This window comes from Peromyscus leucopus, chromosome 1 (assembly GCF_004664715.2).
Source record: "Peromyscus leucopus breed LL Stock chromosome 1, UCI_PerLeu_2.1, whole genome shotgun sequence".
Lineage (NCBI taxonomy): Eukaryota > Metazoa > Chordata > Mammalia > Rodentia > Cricetidae > Peromyscus > Peromyscus leucopus.
In genome coordinates this window covers 162,893,689-162,918,024 of record NC_051063.1, presented here as the reverse complement: position 1 = coordinate 162,918,024, position 24,336 = coordinate 162,893,689, and the positions used below count along the sequence as shown (strand labels likewise).

General features: G+C 44.6%; 2 protein-coding genes across 5 annotated transcripts; one reads left to right on the top strand and one right to left on the bottom strand.

The window, feature by feature from the left end:
• Positions 1 to 1,501: 1,501 nt before the first annotated feature.
• Positions 1,502 to 11,213, bottom strand: Znf146 (zinc finger protein 146). 2 transcript variants are annotated; one of them, XM_028855354.2, is made up of 3 exons: positions 11,129 to 11,213; positions 4,420 to 4,467; positions 1,502 to 4,322 (listed from the first exon to the last, which is right to left on the bottom strand). In XM_028855354.2, the coding sequence occupies exon 3, from the start codon at positions 3,681 to 3,683 to the stop codon at positions 2,805 to 2,807; it is 879 nt and encodes a 292-aa protein (XP_028711187.1). In that variant the 5' UTR covers positions 3,684 to 4,322; positions 4,420 to 4,467; positions 11,129 to 11,213; the 3' UTR covers positions 1,502 to 2,804. The 2 variants fall into 2 exon arrangements, with proteins under 2 accessions (XP_028711187.1, XP_037058214.1); XM_037202319.1 differs by having other exon boundaries at positions 1,502 to 4,317.
• Positions 11,214 to 11,302: 89 nt separating this feature from the next.
• Znf565 (zinc finger protein 565) lies at positions 11,303 to 23,894 on the top strand. Of its 3 annotated transcripts, none has more exons than XM_028855328.2 (5): positions 11,303 to 11,650; positions 17,260 to 17,332; positions 18,573 to 18,695; positions 20,076 to 20,171; positions 22,542 to 23,894. In XM_028855328.2, exons 2-5 carry the CDS (start codon positions 17,311 to 17,313, stop codon positions 23,813 to 23,815), a joined length of 1,515 nt encoding a protein of 504 aa, XP_028711161.1. In that variant the 5' UTR covers positions 11,303 to 11,650; positions 17,260 to 17,310; the 3' UTR covers positions 23,816 to 23,894. The 3 variants fall into 3 exon arrangements, with proteins under 3 accessions (XP_028711161.1, XP_028711163.1, XP_028711164.1); XM_028855330.2 differs by having other exon boundaries at positions 18,569 to 18,695; XM_028855331.2 differs by lacking the exon at positions 20,076 to 20,171.
• The last annotated feature ends 442 nt before the right edge of the window (positions 23,895 to 24,336 follow it).

Here is a 24,336-nt window from a genome sequence, read left to right as displayed (position 1 = left end):
ATACTCACAGACCTAGGGGGACACACAAACATTTGACTTGCAAAGCTTTCTATCTATTGCTCGAATCCTGAGGAGTCAAAATTTGCTCTCCACTAAGCTGCTGTGAAATCTCACACACACACACACACACACACACACACACACACACACACACACACACACACACGAAATGACAGCACAATCCTACAGATAGAAATGGTTAGACTGGTGGATCTGAAGTGTCTCTAGAAGAACATAAGAATCTCTTGGGAACTTGTTAGCAATGCAGATTCCCAGAACCCATCTGAAACTTAATGACTCACAAGCCAGGGGACAGTGACAAGCTGAGCAGTGATTCTAATGTACACTGAAGTTGAGCACCTGTAAAGGAAAACACTGGTATGTGATCATTACATACATACACCACTACAGTCATAGGCCTGGGATATACAGCACACTCAATTAACAAGCACCAAGCCCTAGGTTCCAAACCCAGCACCACAAAAATTATGGTCAGGAATTAATGCAGGATTAAGAGACCAATTTTTCATTGTGTCATTTCATGATATTGAAAGAAAACCTTAAAATTGTTACACACAGCTAAGCAGGGCAAGTAAAGGGGACAGCGATTTCCTATTTGGAAGGGGAGGATTTGTTTGTATATCTAGGCATACAATTCATGATTATGCCACCAGAGCAAGATGCATGCTAATGTAGCCACATGAATGAATGTTTTAAAAGTTCTGAGATTAACATATGTAGATGTAATTAACATTTGATACATGAGGGGGCAGCAAGACGGCTCAGCATATAAGGGGGCTTGCCATCAAACCTAAGGATCTGAGTGTGACCTCCTGGAACCCACATGGTGGAGGAAGTGAACCAAACTCTACAAGATTCCCCTAGCTGGCATGCACACCACCCTCACCTGCCTACTTATGCCCCACACAAAATGTAAGAAACCCCAAGACCCGGGAGCTAGCTGTCAATTAGGTACTTGCCTTGCAAGCATAGGACCTAAACTCCATTTCCTTAAAACCATGCTTTAAAAATTTTCTTTAAAAAGCTGGGTGTGGCAGTATGCACTTGTAGTCCCAGCCTTGATGAGAGGCAGAGCTAGGCAGATCCATGGGACTCGCTGTCAGTCAGCTTGGGCTAGGCCAGTGCGGTGTGGACAGAGCACAAGCAACACCACCCAAGGCTGTGCTCTGGCTTCCATGAACATGCACATCTGCATGCAATGCACATGCCCCACCCCAATACACGATTTAATATTCTGTACCAAATTAAACTGTGATGACCAAGAAGGAATTTTAACTCTTCAGGAAGGCCCAAAAGGTATGAGCCTCTTACCCTACCACCCCTTGGGAAAAGAAACAAGTGTCTGTCAAAACAGCTGGAGGGATAAAACACTGAATATCAAATGATGCCCACACACCTAAAGTTCTTTAAAGTCCCTACGCTCAAATGTAACAAGGAGACCATACTCAACATAGTGAAATAAAGTTGAAAGATTTAAGAATATGCTGTCACTTTAAATTTTAATAAAATAGATAATTTCATTACATAGAGTGTCAAGTCCATCCACTCATTGTTAAAGTTTTAGAAATATCTTCTATAAAAGCTTAGTATTTGATTGGGAATTAATCGACTATAACATTTCTACAGGTACAGAGTTCCCACCTTTACCTCCATTCTTATTTTTAAAAATACAGAAAAGTACAAAAAATAAGACATGATATCCATATAACACAACCAAAAGTTAGCCAGTATCTTCATATATTTACTTGCCGTCTTTAAGAGAATGAATGCTTATATATAAAGCTGGGGCCCTCCCCACCCCCTCCCACTCACTCCCTTCCCTTCTTCACTCTTACTCAGGAGTGGGTCGCATTCTTCTGATGCATCGCAAACATTTACATACATGTATGTATTTATACCACGATAAGCTGAGTTTCAAGAAGGAAAGTGAACTTGACAGTCAATGCATCTATATGCATCACTCTGCAACTTGAGTTTCCCCACATCACTTCCAGAATCTGCCCAGTTACACACACACCTCATTGTTGCATCTGCTGGATGTCTGCATAATAGTCCACCTAAAAACTTCTCATTCCATTCCTAACATGTGGTTCAGTTCTAATAGTTGGCTACTCTAAATGGGAAATTTCCTGGTACCTAACCTCCGGAGCATAATTACTCATGAGAATTACTAAGTATTTTCAAATGTTACAAGGAATGTTTTCCCACTCCCAAGGTCATGCCTTGTACTATGGATAGCATTTTATATTTCTGCTCTCAATTTCCACATATTTTACTTTTACAGTTGATAGTTTGTGGTGTGTAGCTTTGCTCCTCAGAGAACAATTTGCCTCCAAACATAGTCTTGGTGTTCATCTGAAGTAGTTCTTTTCATATAATGCATAGTTATCACTCTATAATTTCTGTCCTCTTGAAATTACGTTACATATTACTGTATGACAATATAATTTATTTTGTTTCTTCTAATACAACTTACTTATTAGACTGGTGAAGACTTCCAGATCTATGCTGTTAGCAGCATCAGGCTTGTTTTCCACTCTCAATTGTAGATAACTGTGTTTAAAGTTTCAGCATTACTTTTGTTTTCTGTTATGTTCGTTGAGTGCGGGCTTCTAATCATACAAACTTCTTCCTCTTCAGTATGACTTCCCCGGTGTTTATGACATTTTATGTGAAATGTTTGGCTGATTTGTGGTGCTCAGCCTCAGAATAACTACACGATGCACTATGTGGTGCAAATTCTTAATGAACACTTCTCCATCTTGAAGATATTCACAGAGCATTTAATGAGTATGGATTTTCTGGTGTCTAATATGATGTGACTTCTGGCTGAAAGCCTTCCCACACTCACTACACTGATAAGGCTTTTTACCTGTGTGTATTCTCAAATGTAGGGCCAGGGTTGAGAACTGAGAAAAGGCCTTCCCACATTCATTACAACCATAGGGTTTCTCACCTGTATGGCTCCTCACATGCACTGTTAGAGATGAACTCTGAGAGAAAGCTTTTCCACATACATTGCATTCATAAGGTTTATCACCTGAATGAATTCTCACATGCACAATAAGTGATGTTCGCTGAGAGAAGGCTTTTCCACATTCATTGCATTCATAGGGTTTCTCTCCAGTGTGAATGTTTTGATGCTTTATGAGGTACTTTTTCTGGCCAAAAGCTGTTCCACATTCATTACATTTAAAGGGTTTCTCACCAATGTGAATTTTCTCATGCTCAGTAAGGTTTGATTTGCCACTAAAGGTTTTCCCACACTCCTTACATATGAAGGGCTTCTCTCCTGTGTGAGTTCTCTGATGTCTGATGAGGTTTGACTTCTGAATGAAAGCTTTCCCACAATCTTTGCATTCAAAAGGTTTCTCTCCAGTGTGAATTTTCTGATGGGTCAGCAAATTTTCCTTCTGGCTAAAGGACTTTCCACAATCATTACACTCAAAAAGCTTCTCTCCAGTGTGAGTGTTCTGATGCTTAATGACATATTGCTTTTGGCTAAAGGCTTTTCCACATTCATTACATTCAAAAGGCTTCTCTCTATTATGAAAGTGCTCATGCTCTGTAAGATTTGATTTGTGGCTGAAGAGTTTCCCACATACCTTACAGGCAAAGGGGCTTCCCCCACTTAAAATTCTCTGTTGACTGAGGTGTGACATCTGAATGGAAGCTTTATCACATTCACGAGGTTTATCTCCAATACGAAATTTTTGAGAACTGAAGACTTACTCTTGGTTGAGGATATTTCCACATTTCTTATAGTTCTAAGGCTTCTGCGTCTGACCTCTCACGCAGATGCAGAGTTAGGGACAAGGTTTAAGAGAACTTTATCAGTATAAACCTTTCTTCCCAATGTAAGTTTTCTGACAGTCAATGTTGTTTTTGCAAATTTCACTTGTTTCTCTCCAGCATGAATTTTCTGACGTTGAGGGATCTGTCATCTAGCTAAAGGCTTTTCACTATTCCTTGGAAAAACAGGGCTTCCTCTCAGCATGACTTCGATATTCAGTGAGATGTGACACGAGTAGACGCTTCCCCACAGATGGTAAATTCATAAGCTTTTCCTCTAGTCTGCATGCACCAATGGGGAAGTGTTTATTTAAACTGCAGGCATTTCCACACTGGACTCTACTTATAAGATGTTCTTACCAGGAGGAGTAGGCTATGGTAGAGGATTTCCAAACTCTGAAAACGGATGACTCTTTCCCATACAACTTCCTGTTTAAATCTGAATTGTGTTTCAAGCTCAAAGCTTGAAGCTTTGAAAATGTTTTGCCTTTTAAAAAGCAAAGTCTGTTCTGAAAAAAAGCAAGAAAAGAAATGAAGTCTGTGAGCAGAGAAAAGATTATTCCAATCTTCTTGCATTCACCACTTTCCTTGGTGGACTCAACTGACCTCCCAGATCCGGATGTCGTTCTATATACTTGTCATCTCCCGCTGCTCCTACAACAGATCACAAAGAATCGTTTAAAGGAACATAAGTAATGTATGGTAAGCAAGCAACAAATACCTCCTGTAGGTTAGTTAGTATTACCCAAATATTTCCCATTATCTAATGCTAGTTTTCACAGTATTAGAAGATGCCATGCAACCTTCCAGGAGAGGGAAGCAACCAATAATCCCACGCATCTATGACACCTATGAACCATATCAACAACCAACACGGTTGTGGTGGTAATCTAATTGTACTGAAATATTATTTTGATTGTATGTTAATAAATAAAGTTGTCCGGGGGTCAGAGCTATTAGAGCCATAGCAAGAGTGTGGCGGTGGTGGCACACGCCTTTAATCCCATAGATATCTGTGTGTTCAGGGTCAGAGCTATTAGAGCCATAGCAAGAGTGTGGCGGTGGTGGCACATGCCTTTAATCCCATAAGATCTCTGTGTGTTCAGGGATATAGCCAGCATTGGAGACATATGCCTTTAAGACCTAGGGGGCTGTACATTCAGACAGTGACGAGGCAGTCATGTGTTTGGGTTTACAACCAATGAGAAGGCAGAACAACATACTATAAAAAAACGAACGGACAGGAAGTAGGTCTCTTTCGCGAAGCTGGGACAGCAGGAGGAAGGGTGAGATTTTAGCTCTGAGCTCTGACCTCTCGGCTTTCTCTTTTACATTGTTTCTGTGTTTCTTATTTAATAAGACGGTTGGTTACATCAACACACAGTAAGATATCCCTAAGGGTACAAAGTCACACTCATAGCTTGGTAGTAACCAACAGCTGTCTAACTGGACTCAAGGCATGCTCAACAGAAGGAAAATAATGTCTGGTACTGGAAACCTAGTCAACTACCTGGGGTCTTAAGAGGAAAACCCACTACTGCCAATTTACTAAACCAGCCCAGGCCCTAACTGTACTCTAAATATTTATCCTTATATCCACAGTTAAGTGTGGCTTTCACCCATCATCAAATAAACTGTCTTTACCACAGGTGGAGTCCATCACAGAAAACCACAACTGGTCAAAATGCAGAGAACAACTGAGCATGGAGTGCCCAGCCACAATAGATGCACCTGTTGCACCTAAAGCTCCAGGAACACCATGAAAGAGGAGGCGGAAAGACAGCAAGAGACAGAGGATCAGGAAAACTGATGTAAGACTGTGTCTCCTAGAAATGACAGGGAAGCTTTACCTTTGATACTCAACAAAGGCTGCCTAAATAAACAGGATGTGAACAAGTGTAACACCAACAGACATGCTAACATGAAAGGGAGAAATCTCATCAGACCTTACCCTAAACAAAGAACTACAGGCAACTAAGGAATGCTGAGAAGAGGAAAAAGAGTCTTCCCCAGGGATAAGCCCTCTCATGGGTTATCCAATCCCACTAGTCACCCCTGAAATCATATACATACAAGTACCACTACAAATGGACTAAGCATATACATATATATAAAAGAAAAACAGGCCATGAGTCTAGAAGGGAGCAGGGGGAAGAAATTATATTTTCTGGAGGAAGGGGGGGGGAAGTAATTATATTTTCATTTCAATACAAACTCACACACACACACACATTATGAACAATAAAATTTCAGATGGTTTAGTGTATAACTCAAAGGCATAATGTTTGCCTAGCATTCATGAGATTCTAAATTAAACCCTTAAAAAAACAAAAAAAAAACAAAAAAAAAAACAACTTGCTAGCTTTGTGCACTCCTCCTCCTGTAACCCCAGCACCTAGGAGACGGTGGCCGGACGATGAGCTCAAACCACCTTTGTTTGCATAACGAGTCCAGGACTACCCTGAACCACAAGACACCCCGTCTCGAGAGACAAAAATAAGCTGGGTCGTGGTGGCACATGCCTTTAATGCCAGCATTTGGGAGGCAGAGGCAGGAGGATCTCTGTGAGTTCCAGGCCAGCCTGGTCTGCAGAGCGAGTCCTAGGACAGGCTACAACTCTGCACAGAGAAACTGTGTCTCCAAAACAAAACAACAACAAAAAAAACAAAAATAAAACTCTGTGTATGAGGATTGTGCTTAGAAAGATTGTGATAGCCCATATTCCAGAACGAAGAAATTCCATGCAATTATTATCTCTTAATTTTGAAAAGAGAATCCTTAAAGGGAAAATCTGGTTTAAAAAAATGATATTCATGAGAATACTCCTGAAAAAATAAGTTTTTCCATTTAAGAAATTAGTAAATTGCCTAACAATGAGAAATTACTCAACAGGATAAAACGACTACTGACTATATAAAAATAAGGTAATTATCACCCAACTAACACAAGTCCATAGAAAACAATTCGTGGAAGTTGGTTCTTTCCTTCTACAGGTGGAACTCAAATTGCTAAGCTTGGTGGCAAGTACCTTTACCCACTGGTCCTGACTTTTTTAAAATGCAAACCATCTTAGAGGAAACATAAAATGTGGCTACCAAGATGCAAATGTCAAACAATCAAACTGGTTTGTACCACAAACTACAAGAATAAAAAAATGAAGGGACTCAAGATCTTAAACAGTGGAATGAGAGAGGCAGGAGAAAAGATACAGTATAAAGAAAGCAGGTGGCTGCCAGCGTGGCGCAATGGCAGTGCGGCCTGGCAATCTGTAGTCAATCTCCAGCACTAGAATAAAAGTGACAATGCAGGCGCTATCTATAGTAAGTGCTAAATAAACACAATGATGTCTCAATCTCAGTATTACTTAATATAAACAGTAACACAGTAAGTTAAGAAGAGAGTTAATACAGAAACTAAGAAGCTTCATACAGTCCAACTATTACTACATTCACTGTAGTAACTCAGAAGAAAAAACAAGAATTAAACATCGTTAGATATTTCTCAAATATTTAAAGCTTGCATGATCTGGAGCCTGAAGTAGGAAGAATGTAAATTCAAAGTCAGCCTGGGCTATATACATTAAGACCATGTCTCAAATAATAATAACAATAGTAATAAAATAAAACCTACACGAAAAAATGTTAATGGCTGTTGAGATGGTTCATTGTGCAAACCTGAAAACCTAAATTTAGTATCTGGAACCCCAGGCAGTGGTGGCACACACCTTTAATCCCAGCACTTGGAAGTAGGGCAGGCAGATCTGTGAGTCTGAAGCCAGTCTAGGCTACAGAGTGAGTTCCAGGACAGCGAGGGAACAAAACAAAAAACAAAAAAAAAAAAAAAAAAGAAAAAAAAAAAAAAGAAAGAAAGACATCTAGAGCTCACATAAATGTGGAAGGAAAGAATCAATTTTACTGTGACCTTTACATGTGCATCATGGAACCTGTGCACCCATCTACACACCAAGCACACACAATAATTTTTTTAAAAATGTAAACACTTAGCTGGGTGGTGGTGGCACATGCCTTTAATCCCAACACTTAGGAGGCAGAGCCAGATGGATCTCTTCGAGTTCAAGGCCAGTCTGGGCTACAGAGTGAGCTCCAGGAAAGGCTCTAAAGCTACACAGAGAAACCCTGTCTCAAAAAACACACAAAGCAAAAAAAATGTAAACACTTAAGACTCCAAATGACATCAGAATAAAGCACATGTTCACAGATAGGAATGTCTAACATTATAAAGATGCTGCTTTCCTCTAAATTATTTTATAAATGTAATACAATCTCAATAGCAATTGTGGGGGACATTCTCCTTATCCAGACAAGCAAACCCTACAATTTACATGAAAAAACTAAGCCTATAACCCTAGCTTCTCTGGGGTCCGAGACAAGAACACCAAGTGTACCACCACGCCTGGCTTATGTGGGTGCTGGGGACCTGAATTAAGGTCCTCACGCTTACATGGCTTTACTTCACTGAAATGAACCAACATCCAGCCCCTCTGTAGTTTCTATAACAGAACCAATCTCAAGGCCTGAATGTATACAACCTTGGGCTGGGACTCACTCCTCTCCCAGACATTTTCTGGGGGTCTTAAATCAGACTATTAACTTTTTTACAGAGAGGCTACCCTAAGTTACTGCATCCCAGTGAGCAAGTTCTACTTTATCACGTGTAATCCTCTCACGTGCACCTCAATAAACACCCTGTGAGGTTCCTTAGCAATCCTTGGAAGACACTGGCTCCAAACCCCACCAGAATGGTATATACGACTACTGCAGAGACAATGAAATGCAACTCTTTGAGAAACCCACACACATGCTCTGGAATGTCTTTATTCCTGGGTGCCCCTTTTCCTCTATCTTGAGGATGTGTGGCTCAGTTGGAAGACTGCTTGCCTAGCATACAGGAAGCCCTGGCTTCAATCCCTAGCAACACATAAGCTGGTTATGATGGTATATCCTTATAATTCCAGAGCCCGGGAGGCAGACAGGAAGAGACGGCCTCAGCTGCTACATAGCCGGTTCAAAGTCAGCCTATGCTAAATGATACCCTATCTCAAAAAATTTCAAGAAACTCCCAACTCTGGGGCAAGCAAGACGGCTCAAGTAAAGGTCCTTGCTACCAAGCCTAAACTACTGAGTTAAATCTTCTCTACCCACATAGTGGAGGAGAACCAACTCCTTCGAGTTGTCCTCTGACTTCCACATGCACACTGTGGCACTTGAGAGTTCAACTAAAGGGAGGAAAGGAAGGGAAGGGAGAAATGTAATTAAAATACTATCTCAAAAATAATATAGGCCAAGCAGTAGTGGCACACACCTTTAATCTCAGCACTCGGAGGCAGAGGCAGGTGATCTCTGAGTTTGAGGAGTAAGTTTCAGGACAGCTAGGGCTACACAGAGAAACCCTGTCTCAAAAAAAAAAAGTCTTTTTTCTCACTCCAGTTGCAGGGGATCTGGTGCCCTCTACAGGCAGTGCATGGTGCATGCTTGTGGTGCACAGTTGTACTTGCAGGCAAAATACACACAAAAATTAAACAAAAATAAAATCTTAAAAAAAATGTGACATTTCAAAAGATAGGAGCCGGGCAGTGGTGTCGCACGCCTTTCATCCCAGCACTGGAGAGGCAGAGGCAGGCAGATCTGACTTTGGAGGCCAGCCTGGGCTACAGGGCTATAGAGAAACCCTGTCTTGAAAAAGCAAAGCTAAGGCTGGAGAGGTGGCTCAGGGGTTAAGAGCACTGGCTGTTCTTCCAGAGGTCATGAGTTCAATTCCCAGCACCCACATGGTGGCTCACAATCATCTGTAATGAGATCTGGAGCCCTCTTCCGATGTTCAGGTACATGCAGGCAAGTAGAACATTGTGTATAAATAATAAAGTTTTAAAAGAAAAAGCAGCCGGGCAGTGGGGGAGCACGCCTTTAATCCCAGCACTCGGGATGCAGAGGCAGGAAGATCTCAAAGCTATACAGAGGAAACCCTGTCTTGAGAAACCAAGAAAAAAAAAAAAAAAGAAAGAAAGAAAAAAAAAAAGCAAAGCCCCCTCCCCCCCAAAAAAAACCAAAAAACTCCCAAAGAAAAGCAGCTAGAATGTGAAGGTTTCACATTTTTTGGTGGTGGTGTGGGCTGACTCAGAACCTCTGCATGCTAGTTATGGGTTCTACCACTGGAAAATTTAAAGACTTGCAATGGTACTCAATTGCTTTGCTTTTACTATTAAAAAAAGAAAAAAGAAAAAAAAAATCGCCAATGCCGGTACTGTCTACAGTGACCGCAATGGCAGGCAGTAGTTTTCCCACAGGCCACGTAATTCACAGACCTAGACTCATGAAGGAGTCATGACTTCTATGATCCAGAACAGCAACAACTACATTTTCTTCAAAAAATGAGGAACCTGGGCCTGTGAGATGGTTCAGCGGGTAAAGGCGTTTGCTTCCAAGACTGCCAACCTGAATTCGACCCAAAAACCCACACCACGGGAAGACAGAACCGATTCCAAAATTGATCTCACCCCTCCACACATGCGTTCAGGCAAGCATGGCCAGACAAATACAGGTAAATAAAATATTTTAAAATGAGGAACTGTTCCTGACCTAAACCTTGACTCTCTAATCCTGGGTTTTCAGTGGAATGACGCTCCTCAAAAGGAAATGCGAATTTGCCTGGCAGCTCTATTAACGTACCTGAAAAATCAGAAACGGAGTCTGCTGCAGGCACCCCCGAAAGAAAAAAATTCCAAACGAAATTTTGTATAATTAAGCATGCCAGGGTAATCTATATCCTACCTCCATTCATAAGCGACTGCGCTTTAGTATAAAAATCGTTTTTTAAGATCTAAACATTTTTATTAATGTTTACGAAACATTACAAAATTCAACTGCCTGGCTATAAACTCACTATTAATAAACACTGTTTTAAAAGTGGTCACTCTTTAGCTTCGTCCTCCACTCAAGTCTCCAAATAAAACGGATGCTCTTGGGGAAGATGGCCCCGTTACGATGATCAGCACTTTCGACACGGGAACTACGGCGCAGACGTGAAGCCCCAACACCCGTCTCCACAGTCTCGTCAAGCACAGCCGCCCATAACCCCACGCCCAGCTTCACATTCCCTCAACAATTCCCAACAGCGGGGCAAACTTCGCGGCCAGAGTCGGCCTCGGACGTCCGCACGCTCCTCGGAGGCCCCCGTCCCCGTCCCCCACGCAGGCCGGCGCTCTAAGCCCACCCTCGACCCCCGCGCCGCGCCACCAACGCTCGGAACCCTCCCCTCAGCCTCCCGGCCCCACCGACCCAGGACGCCCAGATCCCACCTCCTACTTCGGCGCCACGTGGACCCAGAGGCCGTGCTGACCCGCGGACAAAGACCAAAATGTCCACTCGCTGGCCTGCGTCTGCGCACTCCGAGAGCGGGCACGCACTCCCAGAAGCCTCCGCGGCGCTCGGGGGCTTGCTCGCCACTGGACCGGCTGTCGTCTATTCTCTGCAGCGCCGCTGTTCCGGCCTCGGACTACACTTCCCACAAGGCATTGTGGGTCGTGGGTCGGTCTCCCGCGCGCAGACTTGGTCGCCTCTTCTTCGGTTCTGGGGTTTCTTTGGGTAGATTGTTGTCACTTGGACCCAAACAAGCTCACACCTGGTGGGATGTTTGGAGTGGGGACTTCTTTGATACCTCGCAGCTCAGAAATAGACTGAGCCTAGCCTCCAAGAGGACGACATCTTGTCCATGGCTGGGGTGGCTCTGAACTACGCTTCCCAGAGTCCATAGCGAGCTGACGTTGCATCTCAACTTGGTGAATGAACTCTTTAGCGCTGGCGTCCTACGGAGACCGAAGGTGAGGGGTCTGGGAGTCCTGGGCGGGGACCGGGCGTGTCCCGAGTCTTGGGACTGTGCACGTGGGAGCAGTCCCGGGCTGCAGGATTCTAAATGGGTTTTGATGGTGGCAGTGTGACCGGTTGTCTTATAAGTGCTTATAAGTGTGCTGCGGTAATCACCTGTCTCCAAGTGTATACCTGATTGTTGCTGTACAAACATGTGATACTGTGTGTTGTGGTGCCGGTATCTTGTGATTGTGGAAGTGGTGTCTCGTGTTCCTGTAGTGTGTTATGTGCCCGTTGCCTTTATTCCTGGGGGGGAGTGTGAATAAAGTTGTAACTGTGACCGGTGTTTGTGTGGGTTAAGTTACCTTGTGTAGTACTGTGTGCAGGGTTCTGTGTCCGTGGCTCTGCATCAGCACTGCGTAGGTATCCTTACTGTGTCCCTTGGGGAGAAGGGAGGGGGAAGGACCTTGTGTGATGCTGTGTATGCGGACTGTCTTTGCTGATGACTGTCTCCAGAGTGAATGTTCAGTATGGCTGGATGCAGCGTACTGTGCTTTCTGTGTGCCACCATGTGTGGTTGTGACTGTGTAGTGGGTGCCTTTAGGATGTTAGTAATGGACAAGGGAAGTGACTGTGGAGCGTATGGAGGTTTCTAACACTGACTGTAACCTTGTGTGTTCCGAGAGGATGAACGAAGCTGAGCGTTGTAGTATATACTCCTGTAATCCCAGCATTTCGGCTCCTGAGGCCGGAGGATCTCAAAATCATGGCTAGCCTGAGATACACTGCAAAACAAACCCTATCTCAGGAACAAAGAAAAAAAAATGCGGAAGGGTGCTGGAGAGATGCCTAAGTGGGTAAAGTTCTTGGGGCACAAACATGAGAATGTGAGTTTGGATCCCCAAACCCACATCAACGTCAGTTGCTGTAACGTGTTTCTAATTCTGTAATCCCAGCTCCTGCAGGATTCTAGGACAGGAGAGTCTCCAAAAGCTCTTAGAGAAACTAGCCTGGAGGGCATAGCAGTGTAAAGCACAAGGTAGAAGGCTTGCACCAACATCTGAGGCTCTGCTCTGCCCTCCACATAGCTGCCATGGCACACACATACCTGTATATGTGCACACACACAAAGATAAAAAAATGTTTTTTCTAAAAAAAGAGTTGATGTGCTGTTTGTTGTGTTTGTGTGACATCTCTGGCAGCAGCCAAGTGTGTCAGTGTGACGTGTCTATGACTACTGCTCTGGCCCCAGCAGGTCCTGTAACATCTGGGCACATTCTGGCCCTGGACAGTAGTGGCCTCAGTTTCCCGAGGTAACACTAACCTTGGAGTGAATGCCCCATCTTCTGTGACCTCCATCCCCTGCAGAGCCCAAAACTGCCCTGGCCACTCCTGATTCCTTTCTTCTAGCCCTCTTCTAAGAAGGTGATGAGGAGCTGAGACAAAGCTCAGTGGTTAGTTATGGAACATCCAAAAGCCAAGTTCAAAATGCACCGGGTTCTGTTCTTTCCCCGAAACCCTTGCTTCTCTGGGCATGCTTTCCTGACAGAATCACCTCACCACCCTCAATGATCTGACATCCAGTGTTTATCCCGAGAGTACAAGCTGAGCGGCCTGAGGATAAGTGGAAGGAAGACTCATATCCTCTCTTGCTGCGGGCCGCAGAAATATATCATAAGAACTCAGCTGGTTATGGCAAAGTCACTACCTGGAGGGATCAGGGAATTCCTCCAGAGGAAGCCAAATCCCAAGGAGTTTTTGGTGTTACTTGGCTTGTTATATATCAGCTGTCTTCTGTTATGAAAATCATGTGTGCCTTCATAGTTTTCCCAATTGACTTTTCCCTAAGAAGGACTAACAGTGTAGACTGATCACTCTCTGGACATACACATTCCAGGTATTTGGAGAACAGCCTCAGGAAAGGCTTTCTCTGGAACCAGTTATCTCCCTTAGCCACTTTCAAGGACTACAGGAAACACCACCCAGATGGACGCCCAACTGCCAAAGACTAACAATGATAACAGCCCACCTGAAAGTCTCCTGACTTAAATTCCACAAGGAGACACCACCCAGGGGGGCGCCCAACTTCCAAGGACTAACAAGTGATAGCAGCCCACGTACAAGTCTCCTGACTTACAGTAAATTCACAAGAGGACGCCGCCTAGGCCAGGTGGACACTAAGTAATAGTTTTACACAATTTAGCTTAGGCCCTCCTTTCTTACAGCCTTACTAACTTTATAGACCTCTAGCTACTTACCTAACCACTTCTAGGAATATTTAGATAACCTTCTGTGCTAACAGCTATGCTCAGCCAGAACTCCCAGTTCAAGCCTCGCTGTAATTATCATTATTGGTAGCATCTGGCCAGGTCCATCACCGGATGGAGGAAAGTACCTTATCAGAGATACCTCTGTACTCTCTAAGAACAGATTTAAGCATCCAGGCTACCTGTTTGAGAAGGCCTGGCGGATGTGCCAATTAAGCCTTACTTCCTCCTTTCCCAAACCTTACCTCCAGTTCCAGATCTCCCTTTAACTATCACCAGAGACGTCTAGCTGTACACAGGTTGCCTAGAGACTGAGCACACTTTCCCCCACCCTGCAGAAAAAACGGCAGACAGCTTGGACAGATAGGAGCCACAGGAAAAAAGAAGACAGTTTTATTTTCTCCCATTGACCTAGCAACTTATAGATTTTTAACATCCCTTACCAAACACATTTAAGGTTATAGTTGTGCACGTAAGACCCCTCTTCTTAGACATTACCCATATTTAGCCTTTAGTTGATTCATTAGTCACTTCCCCTTTGGGTCACAAATGGCAATTAACAACTAGTGCCCTTCTTTGTAATTCTTATCAACCCTCCATTTGATCCTGATAGTGGACAATCACTGCCTGAGGAAGTTCAGGCTGAGTGTCCTGGGTGGAGGGGAGGATTGTGATTTTGGGGAGATATATAACTGTAAAGCAGAGGACAGAGAAGGAGGAGGGAAGAGAATGGAAGAACGAGATGGGTAAGAACTTGAGAGGAACGAGCTGAGATGGGGAAGAACTAGATTGAAGAGCAAAAAGAGAGGACTAGAGGAACGAGATGGAAGATGAGGAAGAGCCAGATGGGGAAGAACAAGATGAGGAAGAGCCAGATGCGAGAGAAGGAGATGGGAGAGAAGCTGATGGGGGAAAGAACTAGATAGATGAGAACCTAGAAGGGACAGAACTAGATGAAGGAATTAAGATAGAACCTAGAGGGGACAGTAGATAAATACAGAGAGAAATCAGGCAAGAAAGGAGCTAGACATGAGAACAGAACTGAAGCTGTGTATAAAGGATGTTATGCCAGAGGAATTAAAGCAAGTGGACTATAGAACTCGGTGTGCTGCGATTATATTTCCTGATAATAGTCCTCGCCGTCAGTAGTTCTCTCTCCTGAGCCCCTGGGATGTATAATATTGAGGCTGGTCCCTCCAATATTATACAAGACTCTCTGCTCCCTGCATCCCTAATGTGGGTTACATTTTTTTCCCTAAGGTTTTGAAATTGTTTTAGACTTGAAAATGTTACAAAGATAGAATTCCATATATTCTTTTTTTAATTTTTAGATTTTATATGTACAGGTGTTTGCCTACATGTGTGTGTAGGGGCACCATGTGCTTGCCTGCTGCCAAGGTCCCCTTTTCTGAGGTGACTCCAGTTTGGGTCAAGTTGACATGCTGTGTACACCACATAGTACGTGCAGGTGCCAAGTAGGCCAGGAAAGCACACCAGAGTAGCCAGCTGCCTGACAGGGGCACTAGGAACTAGGCCCAGGTCCTCCATAAGAACAGCAAATGCTAGTCACATGACAGTGTTTTTATTTATTTTTTTTAATTACATTCATGATATTCATTAATTACACTCATGATATTAATTACATTTGTGGTATTCACTGATTACATTCACAGTATTCATTCAATAACTATATTTATGATATTCATTAATTACATTAATTGACATGACAGTGTTTAAAACCAGAAGGTTGACATTGCTTCTCTAGTACCAACTACTTCCAAACCTTATTCACCATCGTCCTGATTTCTCTTTTTAAAATGAATTTTGGGGGGGTACGTGTGTATGTGTCCCATGGCACTGGAGTCTGCTGCTGCAACTGCCCTTTCACCAATAGCCTCTCCTGGGCCCTCTTCATGGTTCCACGTCTCAACTCTCTCCATGACCCCTTCAATCCTGGGGCTCCAACTGCCCCTGAGGCTGCCCCTTCACCAATGGCCTCTCCTGGCCTCTCACAGTGCCAAGCCTCAGCTGCCCTCCATGACCCCTTCATGCCTTCAAAACCAGAACCACTGGGAGACTCTTACACATGACCACGTTTGGCTGCCAGCATGTGGTTCAGCCTTGGCTGCCTCTAGAACACAGCTTCTGTGTGCTCATCCTGAGGAAACACTTCCCAGAAGGTTTCTCCTCAGTGGTTCTGGTCTCTTGTTAATCACAGCTGATTCTTCAGCCCCAGCTGACCAGACACGACAGATTCTTAGTTCAAAATAGTGTCTTGAAATTTCCCAAACCAGGCCTCCATCGCCTGCATTTCTCTCAGCATTCTTATCTTCTAAGCTCCCAAAGAACGGCCCATTGAACTCTGAACACTCAACAGCTTTGCCAGCCCAAAGGCCTACAATCCTCCAAAAACCAGCATAGTTAGTTCTGGTACAGCAGTACTCCACAATCCTGTTTCCAGTTTTCTGCCTTAGAGTTTTTACTGCTGTGATGAAACACCATGACCAAAAGCAACTTGGGATGGAAAGGGTTACTTTGGTTTACACTTCCGGGGTCACCGTTCTTCATCTAAGGAAGTCAGGGCAGGAACTCACACAGGGCTGGAACCTGGAGGAGGAGCTGATGCAGAGGCCGAGGAGGGGTGTTGCTTACTGGCTTGCTTCTCATAGCTTGCTCAGCCTGTTTACTTATAGAACCCAGGACCAGCAGCCCAGGGATGGCACCACCCACAATGGACTGGGCCCTCCCCCATCAGTCACTGATTAGGAAAATGCCTTATAGCTGGATCTTATGGAGGCATTTTCTTAACTGAAGTTCCTTCCTCTCAGATGACTCTAGCCTATGTCAAGTTGACTTAAAAACTAGCCAACACAAGGCCAAAGGTCAACCTTCCTGACCCTGGAGGCCTGGAAGTCTGGCTTGGGACGGTGATGGAATGGAGAAAGGACAGAGACACATACAGTGCAGCTGGGATCAAGTGAGATCCTCTGACCTCTGGAGCTGGGAATGCTGGGTGTTCATTAAGTACGGGGTGGGGAGGGTGCTAGCCATCTGTAACGCAGCCCCAACGTCACCGCTGTTACTCAAGATCATTCCTTGTTCCAGGGGTTTCTCTCTGATAATTCTCACCGGTGTCAAATACGCCATCATTTTCTCCACGACCAGGTCTGGGCCCCTTGCCACCCTTATCTCTGGTTCATTTTTTTTCTACTTTCCACAGGTGTGTGTGTGTGTGTGTGTGTGTGTGTGTGTGTGTGTGTGTGTGTTCTGGCTCTTACCCGGGCCTCAGCCTGCCGAGTTCTGGGACTGAACTTGTTCATCAGGCCTTTATCCTTTTCTCCATTTTCCTTTTCTAGGATTCTTCATTTATCCAAAAAGAGAAATCAGAGTAGGTCAGGCAGTTCTGAATGATTCACCATGGCCCTTCAGGTAAGTTGAAATATCCTCTCAAATATTTTTGTTTTACATTTTTTAAATGTATTTATTGGAGATAGGGTCTCACTGTATAGTCCTGGCTAGCCTAGAACTCACTATTAGACCAGGCTGGTCTCAAACTCACAGAGATGTGCCTGCCTCTGCCTCCCAAATGCTGAGATTAAAGGCATGCGCCACCACACCCAGACTTTGTTTACATTTAGTTATTTTGTTTACATTTAGTAGTTACTTTGTTGGTGGCATGGTGTTTACATTTAGTAGTTACTTTGTTGATGGCATGGTGTTTACATTTAGTAGTTACTTTGTTGGTGGCATGTGGTATCCCAGCTCCTGTGTGAATGTGGTCCTCCGAGGACAGCTCAAAGGAGTCAGTTCTCCTTCTGCCGTGTGGATGGAGATGGAGCTCGGATCATCAGGGTTGGCGGCAGGTGCTCCGACATGCCGAGCCATCTCACCAGCCTGTAATTTCCTCCAACCCTTCAGAGCATAGGAACATCTGTGTTCTTTATGCCACCATGCCTCTGTGACCTGCTCTCAGGGAGCAAATGATGGGGCCCCCTCTCCCTCCATCTCCTCTCTTCCTGGCACTATTTACAGTGCTCCTCCGGGGTGCCGGAGGGATGGAAATGCATTCTCTTGAGGAAGATGGTAGCTTACTTTCTCAGAGCCATCGATGGGACTGAAGATGAGGTGACCCTTTCCAGTGACTTCAGCGGCTTCTTTTCCTATGCTGTTTCATGTCACTCCCTCTTAAGAAACCTATTTCATGGGGCTGGAGAGATGGCTCCATGCTGAAGAGCACTGGCTGCTCTTCCAGAGGATCTGGATTCATTTCCCATCACCCTCGTGGTGGCTCACAACCATCTGTCTGCAGTTCCAGGGGTCAGAAGCCCTGTTCTGACTTCCACAGGCATCAGGCACACAGATGATACACAGACATACATGCAGACAAAACGCCCATACACATAAACTAAAAACCATATTTCATACTATCAGAAACTATATACAAAAACTTATGTCTGTGTAACTGGAGGCAGCGGTGGTGGCACACATCATTAATCCCAGCACTCAGGAGGCAGAGGCAGGTGGATCTCTGTTCTTTCAAGGCCAGCCTGGTCTACAGAGTGAGTTCCAGGACAGTCAGGGCTATACAGAGTAAACTCTGTCTCAAAGTTTAAAAAAAGAAAAAAGAAAAAAAATCTTTAATTCACTCTAAGTCTATTGTTTCAGGAAGTGGTGACATTCAGGGATGTGGCTGTGGAGTTTTCTGAGGAGGAATGGAAGTGGATGGAGCCCGCTCAGAGGGACTTGTACAGAGATGTGACTTTGGAGAACTTCAGTCACTTGCTCTCACTAGGTGAGGCCTCGACAGGACCCAGGGCCACCTAGGAAATGGGACCCCTGGGACTGGGGCAGTGGGAGTTTGCTGTGTGCACCTCTGGCCTGAGGGGTGACCAGGGGACAAAGGGATGCAGCCAGCAGCTGTGAGAACTCTCCACGTGTCTCCCAGGTCAGAAGGGAGGGAGAAGGCTAGGAAATGCCCCCATGTTCACCGCCCTTGGCCTGTGACCTGCCATTCACAACGGGAAAGCCAGGGGCAGCAGGCAGCCTGAGGCGTAGCCGGCACTGACTATTGGAGGGGAGGGAGGAGGTTAGGGCATCTAATCACAGTTCAAAACTAATGGTCTGGAACGTCCAGGGATTTTGTTTGCTCTTTAAAGTCTAGGAATCCCACCTAGTGCTTCGTATTCAAGGCTTTCTGCCACTGAGCTACAGGCTCAGCCCATCTCCCTTTGATTTTCTCGGGACACTTTCAAACGTCTCGCTGAATGGCTGTCCTCCATTTTTTCCCACGAGAATTGTTTTGGGCTTTGGCCATTCCACTGGGCACCTCCATCTCCCTGTCCTTTGCACAGTCTTCTCATCCTTATTTTATAATTGCCTCCATTCATCTGGGTCCACACCTGTAATCCCAGCACTTGGAGACAGAGGGAGGAAGGTCAGGAATTCTACATTGTCCTCTGTGGTAAAGCCAGGAGAAAAGACCAAATCCATGACTGTCCAGGTAAAGCAAACTGTATTTTGCGGTGCAGTCGGGACTGGCCAGCCAGCTGTCTCATCCTAAGTTTGGATCTGAGAGAAAAGCCACGTCCCTTTTCTAGGAGAGAGAAAGTGTTCACAGGAGCGAGAAAGTCTGCTGTTCTAAATTGTTAGAAAGGTATAATGAAAGGGAAGGAACAGGGGAAGGATATGCATCATGGGAACGGGTTGCAAGCAGTTTACAGCAGCACTAAGAAACAGGAACGCATTCTTTCCTTTTTGGTTTTGGTTTTTCAAAACAGGGTTTCTCTGTGTAGCTCTGGCTGTCCTGGAACTCACTCTGTAGACCAGGCTGGCCTCGAAACTCACAGAGATCCACCTCCCTCTGCCTCCCCGGTGCTGTGATCAAAGACATGCTCCACCACACCTGACCTACAAAGTGAAATTTAATGTTTGTTGTTGTTGATTTCGTGTGCATTGATGTTTGGTGTTTTGTTTGCATGTATGTCCATCATGTATGTCAGATCCCCTGGAACTGGAGTTACAGACAGTTGTGTGCTGTCATGTGGGTGCTGGGAATTGAACCTGGGTCATCTGGAAGAGCAGCCAGTGCTCTTAACTACTGAGCCATCTCTCCAGCCCCAGAGTTTGAAATGTAAACAGTATGCTCATGCCTCATTTCTTTTCCTGTAAACAGGACTTGTCCTTTCTAAGCCTGATGTCATCTTCTTATTGGAGCAAGGGAAAGAGCCATGGCTGGTTACAAATTATATGACACGACCTTGGCACCCAGGTGAGTAAGACCTGGTCTGGCTGGAGAGGTCATGGGACTAACGGTACAGTGTGCCAGCTGATAGCTGTAACCTGAGTGATTGTAGGGAAACCTGATGTAGAATGAAGGCCTGAGTTAGGAAGCAGAGCAGGACCCTGTCAGCACTGGCGTGCACATAAAAATTTAAAAACATTCTGTATTAGATAGTATTTTCTCCCACTGCCTTCTGTCTTCTATGGTTGATAAATCAGGTAGTTATACTTTGGGAAAATATTTCATGTATATGTATTGTCTTATTTTTATTTTATGTGGATGGGTGTTTTGCTTACATGTATGTCTGTACCATGTGCATGCCTGGTTCCCTAAGGAGGCCAAAAGAGGGCATCTGATCCCTCTGGAACTGGAGTTACAGAACTGCCATGTGGGTGCCAGGAATTGAACCCAGGTCCTTTGGAAGAGCAGCCAGTGCTCTTAATCAGTGTGCCACCTCCAACTCGTCTTCCTCTTTCTTTTTTCTTTTTCTTTCTTTTTTTTTTTCAAGACAGGGTTTCTCTGTGTAACAACCATGGCTATCCTGGATCTTACTCTGTAGACCAGGCTGGCCTCAAACTCACAGAGATCCACCTGCCTCTGCCTCCTGAGTGCTGGGACTAAAGGCATGTGACACCACAGCCCAGCTCTCTCTCTGTCTCTCTATCTTTTTCTTTCTCTCTATGTTTCTGTCTCTGTCTCTATCTCTCTCTGTCTTTGTCTCTATCTCTCTCTGTCTGTCTCTGTCTCTCTGTCTCAGAATAAACACCTTTATTCCGTGAGCTGCAGATTCTGACCTGTCTGCCTCCTCGCTTTGATCTTCCTCAGAGAGAACTCCACCCTTGCCCTCTAACAGGCCTTTCTTCTCCCTGCCTCTCTAGCCTGTTGATGTCGGCAGGAGGCTTGCCTGCGCTCCTTCATGAATCTGCTGCTTTGGTGCTCTTTTTTCCTTTCACCACATCTCTTTTGGATTTTCTTTGATCATTTTTTGTTTAAAATCCCTTCCTTTGTTTATAGACTAGGCTGGCCTCGAACTCAGAGCTCTGCTTGCCTTTGCCTCCTGGGTGCTGGGATTAAAGGCATGTGCCAATATTGCCAGGTAGCCAGGGCTACACAGAGAAACCCTGTCTTAAAAAACCAAAAGGCTGTAAAATCCCTTTCTCCTCAGGAGTCAGCTTGGCCTGCGGTGCGGGTGTCGTGGGACTCTCGCCATCCCAGTGCTCTCCATGAGCACCATGCAGCTCTCCCCCCGGGGCCCTGGTGCAGAAGGCCTTGTCACTGGATGTGTTGTGGACATCAGTGGTCCCTGTTCTGTGAATACAGCAATCAAACCCCAGGAAACATTCTCCACACCCAATCTCAGGGCACAGTAGTTTTTATTGCCTCCTAAACTCAGACAGGGTTTATACCGGGAACCCATCTTAGTGTTGGCAGCAGGTCACCCCAGCTCTTACCTCTTCTTCTCGTGGGAGAGTTTTCACTTGCCCCAGGTCTGGTGCCAATTGTTCTAAAAGATGCCTATCCATCACAAGCTACAAAGATCTTTAAATAAATAAATAAATAAATAAATAAATAATAATAAAAGGGGCTGGAGAGATGGCTCAGCAGTTAAGAGCACTGACTGTACTTCAGAGGATCCAGGTTCAATTCCCAACACCCACATGGCAGCTCACAACTGTCTGTAACTCCAGTTCCAGGGGATCTGATGCCTATAGCAAAACACCAATGTGCATGAAATTAAAAAAAAAGACAAACATGTTTAAGTAAAATAAGATAAATAAGTTACTTTTGTTTATTGTGTGTGTTTATCTATATGTGGAAGGCAGAGGACAACTTGCAGATTCCACTCATTGCCTTCCACCTTGTGGGTCCTGGGGTCCAGGTCAGGCGGCAGCTTGGTGGCCAGTCCATGTACTTGCTGAGCCCTGTGCCCGCCCTCTTCTTTCCTCTTTGACTTAGTCTGGGATCTTTCACCCTGGGTGAGGGCTTCATCCTCTCGTGACTTCAGTTGCTGTGTCTGTTCTCCCTCCACCCTCATTTCCAGCTGTTCCTGCTTTGCTAGTATACATGCACACACACCAGGAGGGCATTTGGACATTTGCATTGCTAACGCATTTTCTGGGTTACTCTGATCAATTTCAAGACTGCAAACCTCAGGCTTAATGTCTTTTCTTGCCCCAGTCTGGCATCAAGTATACTTCTGCCATATTTGTGCATTCTTAAAAATCGCTCAGTGTTTGAGACATATTAAGCCATTAGTTTTTTTATGATGAAAATTTTCATTTTATTTCCATATTTTCTGTGGTGTTTTTATTCCTCATGGTAAAAATAATTTGTTTTTGTTTTTCTCTGATTTTTCAGACTTGGAGTCAAAGTGTGAGATAGTTCCACAGACAGGACTTTTTGAAATAGAGTCGTTGAAATGGGAGGTGATGAAAAGCTTTCAGCACCGAGACCTTAAGGACTCCCATCTCACAGATGACTGGGAATGCAGAGACCAGTCTGAGAGACAGCGAGCGAGACAGGAGTGCCATTTCAAGCAAGTGGGAGTCACCTATGAAAGCATGCCTGCTTTCAAGCATTACACATCTGTCACCCTACTACACCAGAGCAACAGGACTGTTGAGAAACGGATTGGATGTAGTGAATGTGGGAAAGCATTTAGCCGTGGCTCACACCTTATGCAACACCGGAAAACTCACACTGGAGAAAAGCCTTTTGAGTGTAAGGAGTGTGGGAAAGCCTTTGGTCGTGCCTCACACCTTGTTCAGCATCAGCGAATCCATACCGGTGAGAAGCCCTATGATTGTCCGGAGTGTGGGAAAGCCTTTGGTCGTACTTCCGACCTTATTCTCCATCAGAGACTTCACACTGGTGTCAAACCCTATGAATGCAAAGAATGTGCAAGGACCTTTAGGCAGCAGTCACAGCTTATTCTGCACCAGAGAACTCATACAGGTGAAAAACCCTACGTATGTAAGGACTGTGGGAAGGCTTTCATTCGTGGTTCCCAGCTTACTGTGCACTGGAGAATTCACACAGGAGTTAGACCCTATCAGTGTAAAGAATGTGGAAAGGCCTTCAGACAGCACTCACAGCTCACTGTACACCAAAGAATCCACACTGGGGAGAAGCCCTACGAATGTAAGGACTGTGGGAAGGGTTTTATCCATAGCTCAGAAGTTACTCGGCATCAAAGAATCCATTCTGGGGAAAAACCTTATGAATGTACGGAATGTGGGAAAGCATTCAGACAGCATGCACAGCTCAGGCGACATAAGACCGTTCATACTGGTGACAGACCCTTTGGATGTAAGGACTGTGGAAAGGCCTTTAGTCGTAGTTCATACCTCATTCAACATCAGAGGATTCACACAGGTGACAAGCCTTATGAATGTAAGGAGTGTGGGAAAGCCTTCATTCGTGTTTCCCAGCTGACTCATCATCAGAGGATTCATTCATATGAGAAACCCTACATATGCAGGGAGTGTGGAATGGCTTTTATTCGAAGTTCACAACTTACTGAACATCAGAGGATTCATCCTGGTATCAAACCTTATGAATGTAGAGAATGTGGGCAGGCCTTTATCCATGGCTCACAGCTTATTGACCACTACCGAATTCATACTGACTAGAGCATTGTGGGATATTTGTACCTGTGGGAAGATGTATTGCTATGATTTTTGTAATAAAAAACTGAATGGCCAATAGCTAGACGGGAGGTATAGGTGGGATTTCTGGGGAGAAAAGGAAGAGGAGAAGGAATCAAGGCATGCAGGAGACACAGAGAGGAAACAGGAGGTACAAGATGGAAGAGAGATAATGCCATATGATAGAATGTAGATTAATATAAATGGCTTAATTTAAGTTATAAGAGCTAGTTAGGAACAAGCCTAAGCTATAGGCCGAGCTTTCATAATTAATAAGATGTCTCTGTATCATTATTTGAGAGCTCGCTGGTGGGACAAAAAAAAAGACTCGTTACATGAGAATCCAAAACATCAGTGGCATGGTCAAGCCTTTATGCTAAGTTTAAATCTAGCCAGAGTTATATCGCCCCCCCAATGTAACTAATGTCAGAAAAACTTCATTCATCTCTTCTGCTATAGGGTATCAGAAAACTCAATGCCAGGAGAAAGATCCAATGAATATGGGA

Coding starts and splice junctions, on each gene's coding strand:
- Znf146 (XM_028855354.2), bottom strand. CDS start 3,683: ATGTCACACCTCAGTCAACAGAGAATTTTAAGTGGGGGAAGCCCCTTT.
- Znf565 (XM_028855328.2), top strand. CDS start 17,311: ATGATTCACCATGGCCCTTCAG. Junction 18,696..20,075: donor CAGTCACTTGCTCTCACTAG/GTGAGGCCTCGA, acceptor TCCTGTAAACAG/GACTTGTCCTTTCTAAGCCT. Junction 20,172..22,541: donor GACACGACCTTGGCACCCAG/GTGAGTAAGACC, acceptor CTGATTTTTCAG/ACTTGGAGTCAAAGTGTGAG.